At 35.7% G+C, this 17,538-nt stretch overlaps 1 protein-coding gene across 1 annotated transcript in view; it reads left to right on the top strand.

The window, feature by feature from the left end:
- DGKB (diacylglycerol kinase beta) overlaps positions 1 to 15,201 on the top strand; it is a 718,768-nt gene extending 703,567 nt beyond the window's left edge. The window contains exon 26 of the mRNA XM_049641565.1: positions 14,744 to 15,201. Coding sequence (XP_049497522.1) covers positions 14,744 to 14,851 — 108 coding nt within the window. The 3' untranslated portion in view covers positions 14,852 to 15,201. The remainder of the gene's footprint in view (positions 1 to 14,743) is intronic.
- The last annotated feature ends 2,337 nt before the right edge of the window (positions 15,202 to 17,538 follow it).

Below are 17,538 nucleotides of genomic sequence, written 5' to 3'. Positions count from 1 at the left end.
TTAAGCTGAAGTAAGCTTGTACCTAGTAAATTAACAATAGAGCTAATTAAAGTTGGATAAGTTAGGTTATTTCTTAGCCATAGGTTTTGGGGGTTAGTATAAGAAGGTAAAGGCCAGTCCACCAGTCAGTCAACAGATTCTTCTTGGTCTTACCGGTCAGAAGAGAAGTGACGTGACAACAGTAAATAGATAGGACTTCTCAAAGTTAACTGTGCATAAGAATCACATGGGGGAATCTTGTTAAAAGTAGAACCTGATTCAGAAATTCCTAGGGGCACCTGGATGGCTCAGCCCGTTAAGCATCTGATGGCAGCTCAGGTTGTGATCTCATAGCTTGTGAGTTCAAGCCCCCCAGTGGGCTCTGTGGTGACAACTCAGACCCTGGAGCCAGTTTCAGAATCTGTGTCACCCTCCCCCACTAATGCTCCATCTTTCTCTCTCTCTCTCTCAAAAAAATAATGCTAATTTTTTTTTTAATTTAATAAAAAAGAAAGTCTGGTCTGGGACTGAGGAGTCTGCGTTTCTAACAATGATGTCAGTTCTCCTAGTTTGTAGACCACATTTGAAAACCAGAACACTAGGGATTTTTGTTATTGTTAATTTTGTAAATGTTCATACCAAAATAATATATGCACATTGAAGAAAGCAGAATGTATAGACTTGCAAGAAAACAGGAAGCCTCTGTCCTATCATTTGTATGTCACCAGGTCTGTTCTTTGAATTATTTGGGATTTTTTTCTTATCATTTACTCTACATCTATAAAAAAAATGCTTTGCTCTTTATTTCACCTATTAGTTTTAGGTGTATTCTATTTACTTTATGCATAGAAAAGTGGTTTTTAACACTCTTACATCACTCCATTTAACTCTCTTACTAGTAGTGAATATGTACTGAGTGATTTTTATGTACCAGGTAACATTCTAAGTTTTTTGTGTGCATTGATTCATTTACTCCTAACAAGAAACCAATGAAACAGACACTATTTCAGGCAGTTTGATTTTGAACTGTTAGGCTCTTCTGCTTGAGGGAAAAAAAAATGATTTTATTTAAACCAAAACAAATATATAATCATTGATATTATGAAAATGTTGTCAATTGCAGAACCAAGTACTGATACAATTATATTTTCTTTCCTACAAATGTTTTAGAATCTCTTTTTTTCTCTCTTTGAAAATCTCAATTATAATATTTCTCCTTTTTTAAAATAGATATCAATTGATCTATTATCCCCACTCTTTTTCTTTTTTTTCTTTTTTTCCTTTTTTTAATTAATTAATTTATTTTTTTAATATATGAAATTTATTGTCAAATTGGTTTCCATGCAACACCCAGTTCTCATCCCAAAAGGTGCCCTCCTCAATACCCATCACCCACCCTCCCCTCCCTCCCACCCCCCATCAACCCTCAGTTTGTTCTCAGTTTTTAACAGTCTCTTATGCTTTGGCTCTCTCCCACTCTAACCTCTTTTTTTTTTTTTTCCTTCCCCTCCCCCATGGGTTTCTGTTAAGTTTCTCAGGATCCACATAAGAGTGAAACCATATGGTATCTGTCTTTCTCTGTGTGGCTTATTTCACTTAGCATCACACTCTCCAGTTCCATCCACATTGCTACAAAAGGCCATATTTCATTCTTTCTCATTGCCACGTACTATTCCATTGTGTATATAAACCACAATTTCTTTATCCATTCATCAGTTGATGGACATTTAGGCTCTTTGCATAATTTGGCTATTGTTGAGCCCACTCTTTTTCTTTATATGGCACAAGCCCTTCTCTAGGTGTTTCTTTCTAGGTTGTTTGTTTGTTTGCAAATCTGTCATACTATGTCTCAGTTGAATCTCCTGGGGTTTTTTATTTGTTTGTTTGTTTTTGTTGTTGTTGTTGTTATTGTTTTTAATAGACTTAATTTTTTAGAGGACTTTTAAGTTCACCCTCTGCCTACACATGTGCATAACCTCCTTCACCAAAATGTTACAATTGTTACAATCACTGAACCTATACTGACAGGTAAATCACCCAGAGTCCATAGTTTATATTAGGGTTCCCTCTTACTGTTGCACAGTTTATGGGTTTGGACACATGGGCAATAACAAGTGTCTATCAATATTATATCATACAGAATATTTTCACTGCCTAAAAGTTCTGTGTATTCCATCTTTTCATCCCTCTTCCCCATAATGCCTGGTAACCACTTATTTTTTTCTACTTCTCTGTAGTTTTGCCTTTTCCAGAATGTAATAGGTTGGAATCATACAGTATGTAGTCTTTCCAGATTGGCTTCTTTCACTTAGTAATATATATTTGAGGTTCCTCTATGTCTTTTCATGTCTTGACAGCTCATTTCTTTCTTAGCATTGAATACTGTTCCATTGTCTGGAACTACTATAATTGATGTATCCATTCACCTACTGAAGGACATATTGGTTGCTTCCAAGTTTTGGCAATTATGTATAAAGCTGCTATGAACATCCATGTGCAAGTTTTTGTGCAGACATGTTTTCAAATCATTTGATTGATATCAAGGAGTGTGAACTCTGGGCTCTATGATAAGAGTATGTGTAGTTTTACAAGAAACTACCAAACTGTCTTCCAAAGTGGCTGTACCATTTTGACTTCCCACCTGTAATGTATGAGAGTTCCTGTTGATATACATCCTTGCCAGCATCTGGTGCTGGCAATGTGATCCTGTGTGTTTTGAACCTCTTTCTTAGGCCATGCATTTGTTTTGCTACAGAATACCCTCATACAGAAACCCTATGTTTTAAAGGGCATATAAAAGGTAAACTCAATCATTTCATGACTGAAAATGTTTCTGTTGTACCCTTATATTTAATCAATATATTAAGTATAGAATTCTATAGTAAAATTAACTTTTTCTCTTGGGTTTGGAGGTGTAGCTCCATTTTCTTCTAACACTAATGTTTTTGAAAAACCTGATGCCATGCTGACTTGTATTTTTTGGTAAGTCACCTGTTTTTCCTCTGAAAGGGCATTTGGAATATTTTTATCCCTGTGCTTTGAAATTTCACAATAATACATGATTTGAGATGGGCAGGACAGGAATCTAAGTTTCATTAGCAGGAAAAAGAGGGAAGGTTCTCCAGGCCAATAGCTGGCACAAAGGCACAGATGCAGGAATTAAGGAGGAATACTTCGGAGGCTAGAGAGTCATCTCCCAAACCCAGTTCTTGGACTCACCAGCATGAGCTGTGTAACACCACTTAAAGAACCCAAACTTTTGTCATATATTGAAAACTAAGGATATTGACACAGATGTCCAAGAGTTGCTGGAGGATAAAATTAGATAATATAAAAATTATGGAAAAAGTTATGCATTTATTTCAGCAGATCTGAGAACTCCTTGAAGAGAGAATAAATTCACCTCTGTTTTTGTTTTTTATGTGTTGAGGTATAATTGAGATATATTATATTAGTTTCAGGTGTACAACATAATGATTTGACATTGGTATATACTGGAAAATGGTCACCATGATATCTAGTTATGTCTGTCTCCTTACAAAGTTAATACAGTGTTGTTGACTGTGTTCCCCATGCTGCACATTACATTTCTATGAATTATTTATTTTATAACTGAAGGTCTTGTACTTCTTAATCCCCTTCACAAATTTTGCTCTCCACCCAAGCACTCTCCAATCTGACAACCACCAATCTATTCTCTGTATATATGAGTCCTGGATTTTGTTTTGTTTTGTTTGTTTTGGTTTTTTATATTCTACATATAGGTGCAATCATGTGGTCTTTGTCTTTCTCTAACTTATTTCACTTAGCATAACACCCTCAAGTTACATCCATTTTGTCACAAAAGGCAAGATTTCATTTTTTCTTTAACCTGAGCAGTATCCCATTGTGTGTGTGTATAATAATATATATATATATATGTATATATATGTATATATGTGCATATATATGTATATGCATATATATGCACATATATACATATATATCACATATTTTTTATCCATCCATTTGTCAATGGACACTTAAGTTGTTCCCCTATCTTGGCTATTATAAATGAACATAGGGCCGCATATGTCTTTTCAGTTTAGTGTTTTTATTTTTCTCAGATAGATATCCAGTAATGGAATTGCTGGATCATATGGTAGTTGTAGTTTTAATTTTTTTGAGGAAACTCCATCCTGTTTTTCAGAGTGACTGCATCGATTTTCCTATCACCAACAGTACATGAGGGTTCCTTTTCTCCACATCCTCACCAACATTTGTTATTTTTTGTCTTTTAATAATAGTCATTCTGACAGGTGTAAGGTGTTTTCTCATTGTGGTTTTGATTCCTATTTACTTGATAATTATTGAGCATCGTTTCATCAGCCTGTTGACCATCTGTATGTCTTTGGAAAAATGTCTACTCACATCCTCTGCTCATTTTTTAAAAGTGTTTATTATTTATTTTTGAGAGAGAGAGAGAGAGGCGGAGTGAGAACGGGGGAGGGACAGAGAGAAAGGGAGACAGAGAATCTGAAGCGGGCTCCACACTCTGAGCTGTCAGCACAGAGCCTGATGCAGAGCTCAAACCCACATACTGAGATCCTGACCTGAGCCAAATTCAGACCCTTAACCTGCGCCACCCAGGTGTCCCATCCTCTGCTCATTTTTTAATCAGACTGTTGGTTTGCTTGCTATTACTGAGTTTTATAAGTGCTTTATATATTTTGGATATTAGCTCCTTGTCAGATATATGATTTGCAAATGTCTTCTCCCATTCAGTGGGTTGCATTTTTGTTTTGTTTCCTAATAGTTTCCTTTGCTTGCAGAAGCTTTTTAGTTTGATGCCATACATGTGTTTATTTGGTTTATTTGGCTTATTTTGGTGTTTTTTTGGGGGAGGGGGTTTGTTTTGTTTTGTTTGCTTTTCTTTCCCTTGCTTTTGGAGTCAGATCCAAAAAGGCATTGCTAAAACTAATGTCAAGGAGTTTACTGCCTATGTTTTCTTCTTAGGCATTTCATGGTCAGATTTTACATTCAAGTCCTTAATCCATTTTGAGTTTGTTTTTGTATATGGTATAAGATGGTGGTCTAGTTTTATTATTTTGCATGTGACTGTCCAGTTTTCCCAACAGCATTTATTGAACAAACTGTCCCTTCCCCATTGTGTATTCTTGCCTCCTTTGCTGTAAATTCATGGTCATATAGGTATGAATTTATTTCTGTGCTCTCTTTTCTGTTCCATTGACCCTGTGTGTCAGTTTTTCTACCAATACCATAACATTTGGTGTACCTTCGCTTTGTAAATATTTGAAATCAGGGAACGTCATACCTGTGGTTTGTTCTTATCTCTTAAGATTGTTTTGACTATTTGTGATCTTTTGTAGTTCCATACAAATTTAACAATTGTTTTTTTGTCTGCTTCTGTGAAAAATGCTATGGAATATTGATAGGAATCACAGTGAATCTGTAGATTGCTTTAGGTAATATGGACATTTTTAACAATATTAATTCTTCCAGTTCATAAGCATGCAATATCTTTTCATTTATTGTGTTTTCTTCAATATCTTTCATTAGTGTCTTCTAGTTTTTACTGTTCAAGTCTTTCACCTAATTGGTTAAATTTGTTCCTAGATATTTTATTCTTTTTGATACTATTGTAAATGAGATCATTTTCTTTTTTTTTTTTTGATAGTTCATCATTAGTGTTTAGAAATACTGCAAAATTTTGTATATTAATTTTGTATCCTGCACCTCTACTGAATTCATTTCTTCAGTTGTAACAGGTTTTTTTGTTGTTGTTGTTGTTGAAAACTTTAAGGTTTTCTATCTGTAGTATCATGTTATCTGCAAATAGCGACACTTTCACTTCTCTTCCTTGCCAACTTGGATGCCTTTTATTTCTTTTTCTTGCCTAATTGCACCATCTAGGACTTCTAATACTTTGTTGAATGAAAGCAGGGATAATGGGCATCCTTGTCTTATTCTGGATCTTAGAGGAAAGTTTTCAGCTTTTTACTATTGAGTATGATGTAAGCTGTGGTTCAGCTTGAATTTTGAATTTTGTCAGATGCCTTTCTGTATCTATTGGAATAATTACATGTTAATCATTTTGTTCATGTAGTGCATCATATTGATTCATTTGCAGATATTGAGCCATCCTTGCATCCCTAAATCCCAGTTGATCACAGTGTATGACTTTTTCAATATAGTATTGAATTTAGTTTGCTAATATTTGATTAAGGATTTTGTGCATCTGTATTCATCAGTAATTTGTGTGTGTGGTGTCTCTCTTTGGTTTTGGTATCAGGGTAGTTAATTTTAGCTTCTTAAAATAAACTTGGAAGCATTCCTTCTATTCAGCTTTTGGAAGAGTTTAAGAAACATAGGTATTAAATCATCTTTAAATATTTGGTAGAATTCACCAGTGAAGCCACCTGGACTATTCAGATTTTCTATTTCTTCATGATTCAGTTTGGAAGATTATAAGTTTTTAGGAATTTATCTATTTCTTCTAGGTTGTCCAATATGTTGGTGTATAATTGTTCCAAGTAGTCTCATGATACTTTCTATTTCTGTGGTAACAGTTGTAAATTTTCCTGTTTTATTTTTTCAATTTTTTTTTTACATTTATTTATTTTTGATAGAGAGAGACAGAGCACAGGTGGGGGAGGGGCAGAGAGAGAAGGAGACCCAGAATCCGAAGCAGGCTCCAGACTCTGAGCTGTCAGCACAGAGCCCAATGCAGGGCTCGAACTCACAAACCACGAGATCATGACCTGAGCCGAAGTCGGACGCTTCACTGACTGAGCCACCCAGGCGCCCCTCCTCTTTTATTTCTGATTTTGTTTGAGTCCTCTGTATTTTTTTCTTGGTGAGTCTAGCTAAATGTTGGTGAATTTTGTTTATCTTTCCAAAGAAGCAGCTCTTAATTTCATTTATATTTTTCTATTTCCTTTTTAGTCCCTATTTCATTTATTTGCAGTTTGATCTTTATTATTTCCTTCCTTCTAGTAACTTTAGGCATCATTTTTTCTTCTTTTTCTAATTCATTTAGGGGTAAAATTATATCATTTATTTTAGATTTTTCTTATGTTTTGATGTAGGCCTGCATTGCTATGAACTTCCCTCTTAGAACCATTTTTGCTGCATCCCATAGATTTAGTTATATCATATTTCTGTTTTTATTTGTCTTTAGGTATTTTTTTTTATTTCTCCTTTGATTTCTACTGTGACCCAATATTTGTCAGTAACATGTTTTATCTCCATGTGTAAGTAGTGTTTTCCAGCTTTCTTCTTGTAATCAATACCTAGTTCTATACCATTGTGATCTGAAAAGATGCTTGACATGATTTCACTCTTTTTGAATTTATTGAGACTTGTTTGTGGCCTAACGTGACTTTTGCTGGAGGATATTCTATGTGCACTTGAGAAGAATGTGTATTCTGTGGCCTTTCGATGGAACGTTCTGTATGTCTACTAAGTCCATTCTGGTCTAATGTGTCCTTTATGACCAAAGTCTCCTTATTCATTTTCTGTCTGGATGATCTATTCACTGATGTGAGTGAGGGTATTAAAATCCCCTACTATTATTGTATTGCTATTAATTTCTCCCTTTAGGTTTGTTAATATTTGCTTTATATATTTAGGTGTTTCTATTTTGTGTGCATATACATTTATAAATGTTATGTATCTCCTTTCTGGATTGACCCTTATATCTTTATGCAGTCTGTTACAGTCTTTGTTTTAAAGTATGTTTTGTTTCATATGAGTAGAGCTACACTGGTTTTCTTTTCAGTTTTTATGGAAGATATTTTTCCATTTCTTCACTTACAGTGTGTGTGTCCTTACTTCTGAATTGAGTCTATTGTAGGCAGTACTTAAGTGTGTCTTGTTTTTTATTTTGTTTTGTTTTGTTTTTTAATCTCTCCAGTCACTCTGTATCTTTTTATTGGTGAATTTAGTCAATTTACATTTAGAGTCATTATTGATTGGTATGTATGTATTGCCATTTTCTTCATTATTTCTGGCTGTTTTTGTAGGTACTCTCTGTTTCTCTCTTTTCTTTTTCTCTTTCCTTGTGGTTTGATGACTTTGGTGTTATGTTTAGATTCCTTTCTCATTTACTTTTATGTTTACTGTAAGTCTTTGTTTCATGGTTACCATGAGATTCACATATATACCATACTATGTATGTAACAGTTTATTTTTAAGTTGATAGCAACTTAAATTCGAACACATTCAAAAACTCTATATTTGTACCCTGCCCCCCACATTTTATGTTTTTATGTCACTTCTTGCATCTTTTTATTTTACATAACTACTATAGTTTTAGTTAATTTTACTACTTTTGTCTTTTAATCTTAGTAGCTTTATAACTGAATCATCTACTACCTTTATATTTACTTTTTACAGTGAGAATTTTACTTTTGTTGTTTTCCTGTTATTAACTAATATCCTTTTCTTTCAGCTTAAATAAGCCCCTCTAATATTTCTTGTAAGGGCAGTTTAATAGTGATAAACTCTTTTAGCTTTGTCTTTTCTGGAAAACTCTATCTCTCCTGAAAATATGAATGATAACTTTGCTGAGTACAGTATTCTTGGTTGGAAGGTTTCTCCTTTTAGCATTTTGTATATGTCATGTCACCTCCTTCTGGCTTGCAAAGTTTCTGCTAAGAAATCTCTTGATGGTTTTATGGGATTTCCTTTGTGTATAACAAGGTTGATTTTTGTTTTTGTTTTTTTCTTTCCTTGCTGTTTTTAAGGTTGTCTCTTTAACTTTTGAGATTTTAATTATAATTTGTCTTAGCTTGGCTCTTTGGGGATACATCTTATTTGGAACTTTCTGTTCTTCTTTGACCTGATGTCTTTTTCATTCTCTAACTTAGGGAAGTTTTCAGGCATTATTTTTTAAATAACTTTTCTGTCCCTTTCTCCTGGGATTGCTATAAATGCAAATATTATCACTTGATGTGGTTCCATAGGTCCCTTAAGCTACCTTCACTTTTTAAAATTCTTTTTTCTTTCTGTTGTTCCAAGTTGAGTTCCATTGCTTTATCTTCTTACTTGCTAACTTTCTTCTGCTTCACTCAGTTGCTGTTGAACCCCTTAACGTATTTTTCAGTTCAGTTACTGTATTCTTCAACTCTGTAACTTCCGTTTGTTATTTTTTTCCATGCATTTTATTTGTCTGTTTGTTGAAGTTTTTGTATGGTCATCCTTTCTTCTTTCAAGTTCCATCGGAATCTTTGTGATCACCATTGAATTCTTTATCAAGTAAATTACTTATCTTTGCAATATTAAGGTATTTTTTTTTCCTGGGGTTTTGTCTTGTTCTTTCATCTTAAACATATTTCTCTGTTTTCTCATTTTGTTCGACTCTGTGTTTGTTTCTATATTTTAAGTGAAAACAACTACCTCTCCCCATCTTGAAGGAGTGGCCTTGTGTAGGTGATGATCCTTCTTATTTAACCTTGCCCTAGATTTTGGTTGTCTCTTGAACCTTTGTGATTTTCTAAACCACAAAATTTATTCTTGGTATGTCTCAATTGTTGAGTGTGTGCCAAGACCTGTCAGCAGTCCAAGAGGAGGAATCTCATTTAGCATCTACTTTCAGGAAACAGCTTTTAAAGGATGCAAATGTTTAAAGTCAGCGGGGCCCCATATGTAATCCTTGCTGGTCTGTAGACCAGGAGATCTGGAGGTGTCCCCTGGGTGACAGTTGCATAACTGGGGTTTTCAGATTACAAGCTCCTTTCTGGGAAGTTTTGTGGAGCTGTAGCAAGGCCACGGTGGTGCTCAAGGATGGTGTCTTCCCACTTATATTTCCTGGGAGTACTTCTTAGCCTCTAGATGTAGGCGTTTGTCACAGGAAGACTAGGGTTGTGTTTCAGTCTGCTGTCTGTGCAGTGCCCTGGGGGTGGTGGACTGCCAAGAACTGTCTTTCCAATTGTCACAGTGCTGTGGAGCTCTGGAATGCTAGGCCTCCTGGCCACTAGGGCCAAGTGTGCAAGGGGTGTCCAAATGTGTGGATTGTGTGTGCCCACTGTTTTCGGCAAGGCAGCTGGAGAGTGCCATGTCTGTGCATGCACTGGAATGGGAGAATGCTGGGATCACTCATACTCACCAGCCCCAGCCCGAGGGCTGGGAAGTGTTGCAGTCCCCCCTTCTCCCAGACTTTAGCTAGTGAGCACGAGGACTCCATGACCACTTGTGCTTGCCCGCCCTAGTCAGAGAGAAGGGGAGCACTGTAACCACCAATGCCCTCCCGTGTCAGCAACTACTGCAACCGATTGCCCCTGTCCATCTCAGCAAGGCAGCAAGAGGGTGCCATATCCAAGGTCATCCACCTGTGCTAGTAGGCTATGGGGAAAGTGCAACAGTGACATCTATTTTCCAGTGCCTCTGTCTCCAGAGAGCATTTCAGCTATCCCCTGCCCCTCCAGCCAATGCCCCTAGATCAGCAAATGAATCTTTCTCACATATAGTGTAGGTGCTTTTTAGTGCTGTTGTTTTGCTGGGTCCCAAGGCAAGGAAGACAGCATGCCAGCCCTTTAAGAGGGGAATCTCAGTTTCCTTTAACTTTGGGAACTATAAATGTCAACCCCGTTGGTTTTCCAAGCCATACATTCTGGGATTCATCTCTTTGGTTCAGATCCCAGGAGCTAGAGTACCCAATGTGGGGAACCAATCCCTGCCTCCCGCTTCTCCAGGAGAAACGCTTGTCTGGTGACACCCCTCCCTTCTGTGTGTTGCTGTGCCAGGGGTGGGGCTTTTCCTACCAGTCTCAATGTGGTTCTTTTATCCTCTATTGTGGAGAGCAGTTTATCTCATTCTCAGATATATTTCAGAGGGAAATGATCCTCATGTGGTAGCAAATCTAGTATCTCTATGGGAGAAGGTAAGTTCAGGATCTTCCAACACTGCCAACCTGGATGCTTTTTTGTGAGAAAGCTTGATGAGCACTTAGGTGAGTCGCCAGGGCCTCCAGGGACTGAGTGTTGAACAAAGTGTTCATATAACCTGAGGAAAAGAAACATTACTCTTTATAATAAAGGGTATCAAGAATAGTCAGTGATAGAAAACAGTGAACTAGAAAAGAAAATACCAGTGAGTCACTCTAAACTTGCCTGGAGAATGAGTCAGGAAAACTTTGCTCTGTTCCCTCAATTTTAGTTGGGCTACAGAAGGTCCTTTATGGAGAACATAAATGTCTAGTAGGCATAGACACCATTTACTACTATGATATATAAGCCCACTATTCTATTCTATCATTTTAATGAAATGATACTTCACTTCTATACTCTTCAACAATAATACTTTTTATGGGAATAGACTTTTGTTTAGGGCAACTCAAAGAGATGGATGAAACAGGTAGCATCTGAATAACTTGTGTAAAACTATTAGCATAATGCTCAGCACACAGTAAGAGCCAAATCTTACTATTTCTTAATCTTGTTATCACTCAATATTGTAATTATGAAGTGAAACTCTCACACTATGCAACACTGATAATACAGTAGAAACAAAACTGCCTTGTAATCCTAGATCTGGTTTCAATGTGTGCATCTTTATTTTGTGTTGAATATTTCTAAAACTGAAACTGCAATCAAATTTTCTCATGTTTATCTTTTTAGACGTCCCCAATCTTAATACGTTATAGGAAGATAGAAGTAGAAAGAGTCACAGAACAGTAGAACAGTAGAAGGTCCTCTCTTGTGGCACCGTTGCTTTGCAAAGGAATAGGTAATATGTAGAAGTGAAGAGTTTATATAGGAGGGTGCTCTTCTATTACTGACAATATTTATCTTGCATTTTTAAAAATTTTTTTCAACGTTTATTTATTTTTGAGACAGAGAGAGACAGAGCATGAACAGGGGAGGAGCAGAGAAAGAGGGAGACACAGAATCTGAAACAGGCTCCAGGCTCTGAGCTGTCAGCTCAGAGCCCGACTGGGGCTCGAACTCACAGACCGTGAGATCATGACCTGAGCCAAAGTCGGACACTTAACCAACCAAGCCACCCAGGCGCCCCTATCTTGCATTTTTAAAGCAGTGTTCTTCTACCTTCATGCAGCCATCCCAGCTTCTAGAAGCCCCATCACCACTGCTTATGAGTGCCCACAATTTTAAATTTCAGATTCTCTTCCAAACGAATCAAAATCAAGTTGCAGATTGCCTTGCTTATAGCTGGTGCTTGATAAATATTTGACATGTTAAGAAACAGCTAAGAAGTAACTGCCTGGTTGTTGAAAGATGGAAGCAGTCAAAGATTGCCGAATATATGGCTCATGTCTTCAGATTGCTGAAACTTAATATATTCTAATGTCTTTAGAGATAAGATCTGCTCCTTATTGTTGTTTTCCTACTAGGTATCAGGTTCTCAAAAAAATAAAAATAATAACACAAGAGTGTGGAATGTATACAAAACAGGCATGTGAGTCATTCTTTCAGTCCCACAGAGGTCGTTTATTTTATTTACTTTTTTTTTTTTCAAGTAGACTTCACATCCAGCATCGAGCCCAACATAGGGCCTTAACTTGCAATCTAAGATTAGGACCCGAGCTGAGATCAAAAGTTGGATGTTGAACTGACTGAGCCAGCTGCCCAGGTGCCCTGCAGAGGCCCTCTTAACCAGGTTCTCTGACATGGGCAATCTGAACTTAAACTAACTCTTAAGTCTCTACAGCTTTCTGGAGACTACAGTTAGACTTTCTGTGACTACACACAGAACTCACCTGGACTGGAATCATTCTCATCCTTAATAGAGTACTTTTTGCTTCTGTTCAAATATACAAAGACATTTAATTATCCAATGAGATAACCTATGTAAAGAGCTTAGATACATAATAGACATTTTATGAATGCTAGTTTCATTCACGTTATCTCCCCTCAAAGGAAAACATAGCCAGTTGTTTTTCATTTCCATAAACAATAGACAATTAATATATAGATTTATTTTTTATGGAAATAATGTTAGATTAAAGAAAGAAATGTGTACTTAGACCATAGGAATGATCAAACAACCAAAACAATGGGTTTTAGATAATTTTAAAAATCAGAGTGGCCAATATCCTGCTTGTTAAATTTCTTTTTCCTACTTGACTAGAATTTCTTGGAGTAGAGATTGTGCATTGTTCATTAAAAGTTCCTGGTATAGTATCTGAAGCATAGTAGGGGTAAAACAAAGTTTACAAAATGAATAAATGAAGGAATGATGTTGCATTAGATACTGTATAAAGGTACGGTTCAGGGGGATTTAAAAATCAATGTCATAATCTAAAACAATTATTAAGAGAGACAACCTGGGAGAGATCTTTTTCAGTCTACATAGATGTGTGCAGTCTGGGATCACAAGCATATTGCTGTCAATTCCATAGTTCATAAGATAACAAAAATAAAATAAAATCATATATCCAGAAAGTTTGGGGCTGACTTAACCTACTGGCCTTTTACAGGTGCAATTTATTTTTACAGTAAAGGGAAGAACACTGAATCTTCCCAGAATAACCTGATTCCTACAGACTCAAATAAAGTTGTTCATTTTTCCAGGTTTTTGGCATACTTCTGTCTTTCTAGACTGTGAAGTGAATCTCCATTTCCCAAAAGCCCCAGTGCTGATTTTAATGATCCTGTCCATGTGACGTATTTTTTTTTTGTTTTGTTTTATTGCTATTAGTGAATGACAAGTGAAGGATATTCATTTTAACTTGAAAATGTCAGGGATGCACTTTAAGAGATATATTTTTGGAGCTTTTAATGAGGTGGTGTTTCTTTTTGAAAGAAATACTCATCTCTGATGCGGGTGCTGTGCAGGTGACAACTGATATTTAATAAGCGATGGTTCTTGTATTAGTCACAGTTCTCTAAAGAAAATGTCTCCGATTGCTTTTGAAAAACTCTTAGCGTCACTAGCCCAAAGGCAAGATGTGACCTTTTTATTACATAATGAGAATCATTTATTATCTTACAATGTATCTTAAAGTCACAGACAAAATGCCACTTTGATAATTGCTTTCAATTAGCTTTGAGCATAGCATATATTCATAAAATGTCTTCTCTAATTTAGACTTGAATTAGAGAAAATTGCAGACATAATCTACTTTAAGGTTGTCTCATTTAAGGTGATTCGTAGTTTTACATCAAAGAAATCAAAACGAGTAGCTTTAGAACTGTCTCTCAAAGTGTTTGAAGCAGGCTTTTCAATATTTGATTCCATTCTATTACCAATTAATTAACAAATTAGAAAGCTAGTTCATCATTTCTGACCTTTTACGCACGTTAACTTTTGACTTTCATTCCTAATGATTGTTTTGAAATTAAACCTTGCAGTTCGTGTTGAAAGAGAGAAACAATCTGATTAGCAAGATAAATAAGGCTTGCCTTGATACCCTGTGTATCTTGATGTTGGGCTGTAACTGGACTTGTGAATGCTGTCATGGTACATCCTTTCCTGCTTTAAATGTTCATTGAATTATACTGGATAATCATGTCACTGAAACAAAGAGTTTTGGGGGTGTTACTACAAGTGAGGGTGGAGGTAATGATATTTAAAATGTGATTTTGGTTAATTTTTATGTTTTCATTGAAATCGAGCACTGGAATTTGGTTTAAAGGCAAATTTGTATCTCCCTTAAAATTATTTTTGAAATAACAAACACCCTGAAACTACATTTTACACTTGTGGTGTTCTGGTAACTCGTGGAATATTATTAACCTTAACAGAGATTCTCTGAAAATGGTACTCTGTCTGGAAATTACTCTCTTTCTCTTTCTTTTCCTAGATAAAAATTACACACAAGAACCAAGCCCCAATGCTGATGGGTCCTCCTCCAAAAACTGGGCTGTTCTGCTCTCTCGTCAAAAGAACAAGAAACCGAAGCAAGGAATAAACCTGTTTCATTTTATTCTTAGAGATCTAATTAGCATAATTGGGCCATGGAAACTTATGCTGGAAACCTTTCAACCATTTCAGTTCTCTTGCTCATGCAAAATCATGGAATTGGTTAACAGTTTTTGTTACCGAGCTAATGTAATATTCAGCTATTAGAAAATTTGTCTCCGTTTTTATAGGCATCTTTGCATGAAGAAGGCAGAAGTGTACATGAAGTGATCCTGCATATTTTTGTTGCACGTGTTCCCATAGATTTTTATGTCTTTCATCCACCCCTCCCCCAATTCCATTTACTAACCTGTGAGACAAATATGTGAAACATAAAAGGAAATATCATGGGAAATGTGATTCTGCGTGTGATTCAAATTATTGGTAAGCACTAATCAGTAATGCTATGATGATCATCACTGTAGATTGCTATATTTTTCCCTTATAGAATCAGTGCATCAATGATCTTTGAACTATGACTTGAAAAGAAACTTTTAATTGGACGATTTTATTAAATAGTTGTCTGTGATAACCTTGCTGTACCTAAATAGTTTTTCTTCAACATCTTAATGCTTCTGAGTGGAATTTAAAATATCAGATATATAAAGTTTTCTTGTGCTAAAAAAAAATAGAAAGTGATTTTTATTTTGTTCCATTTTGTTTTTAATTCCAGAAATAAGTGAAAACAGAAATAAGTTAGTTGGCAGTGAAGTGTGATAATATGACAAGCCTTACTCCTTTTTGCATGTGGATCTAGAAGAAAATTCATAACCACACCAATAACCAAATAGATGTTTTAAACTATGTGCCTAATATACTATTTCCCACCAAAGAGTCAGAAAAAGATGCTTGAGAGAAATGGGTTAATGTATAATTAATTAGCTTTGTGGAGTAAATTTATGGTTCTTATGATTAATTTTCTGATGACTTAAACTCTGGAAGAGAGTGCATTACCCATTAATTATAATTAAAATTCTCACCTTACATAGACAATAGGCCAAACAACACAATCAGAGCTCAAATGCTGATTTCTTGCTTTTTTGGTCATTTATAAATATAGGTATGTGTAATTTTTAATGGGTCAGTTAAGTACACTTGAGATAGTAAATGATCGTATCAGCTTTGCTCTGGAATAAATTGATACCTGCAATGCTATTAAGCTCATTGAAGCAAATCGTGCATATGCAGTTAGCCCTCTTCCATCAGCCTACACCACTCCCATCTCTGTGACATTTCAAATGTTTATTTGGAAATAATGACCCAGATCGTTGTTTACGGTGTTCATGGGATGGTTGGAGTGTCCATTTAAAGAAATCACGGCATAGTACTTTCCTTGGTGTTTCATTAAATCTATGATATAAAATGAAATGCTTTTCTGAGCAGTTTGGGTATTTTTCAGTCATATTGACCTGCATCCCATCATTGCATGTTTTCTGTTTTTAAACATGCCATGAGGAAAACAAGTGCTTGAAATGCATGATTTATTAGTTTTTCTCTCCACTCAGCATTAAAGTACTAATGATTTATCAGTTCTGTTTTTCTATTGATTCATTCATCTTTGAATAACAAATAGCATTTAGTGCTTCTGTTGAACACAATCCTGTGCATGGATTTATGGATTTCAAGTGAAATTGCTATAATTTTTGTTCTTCAGTTTGAAAACTCAACTGAATGCCGTTATATCAAATAGCTACTCTCAAGCAATGTACTATAATGGAAGATTATGTATAAAGCATATTATTTTAGTGTTCCAGGAACATTAGATGGTAAATATCAATCAACAATAAGTTTAATTGCTTTGAAAATAAAAGCTTTTGAATAAAATTAAGACATAATTTAGCAGTCCCAGGAAAATGATCATTACAATTGCAAATGTAGCACAGCAATCACTTGCCCTAGTATAATAATAATAATAAAAAAAAAAGTTATTTGGCAGAGCGTAATCTGGAGCAAAAGAAATCTCTCAAAACAGTAACAAATGCATTACTGACATGATGTTACATAACAAACACACTGATTTTGTGTATCTTTGGTTACAGGTAGTAAATATTTCTACATAAATTGACAAAGTTTTGTACAATGGGCAGGCAGGCTTTGTATCAAAATATATTCTGAAGCCACAGATGATTTTATGTGCAGTACACGTACAGTTATGTTTTGGCTGCCTTTTAGAGTATGTAGTTTGAAGGCAGCAACAGTTGATGAATCATTCTTAACAATCTGTGTGGTGGCGAGCTCTTGAAGAGACAGCGGCTTGAGACAGTTCAAACAACCTGCCTGTCAGATTCCCTGAGTTCTAGTAAAAGCATGCAGCTTTACTTCCGGGGTAGCCATGTAACTCTCATTAGTGCTGATAGTAGTTACATCTTCAGTTACAATCCATTGGTACAAATAATACATGTTCAAGCAGGAATCAAATGTTACTGTCTTCGACTCATTTCCTAAAGTTCCTGACATGCTTGCCCTCCTACTACACTACTCCTGGGGTTTGGAAAGTAGTTTTAAAAGAGCAACTTTGATGGTTTTGAAATCAGAGAAGATAGTCTCCATTTTTATGACAGCTGCAGGTGAAGAATATATATTTTCAAGAAAATTCTAAACTGAAAGTTCTATAGTTTAGTCAAATACTGAATAATGAATGTTAGCTTTTCAAGATGGAATGTGTTCTTCTGTGTGTGGGGGTGAGTGCCTGAGTGG

The sequence above is a fragment of the Panthera uncia genome, chromosome A2, assembly GCF_023721935.1.
Source record: "Panthera uncia isolate 11264 chromosome A2, Puncia_PCG_1.0, whole genome shotgun sequence".
NCBI lineage: Eukaryota > Metazoa > Chordata > Mammalia > Carnivora > Felidae > Panthera > Panthera uncia.
Note: the sequence above shows the minus strand (reverse complement) of the source record. Positions and strands in the feature narration are given on the sequence as shown.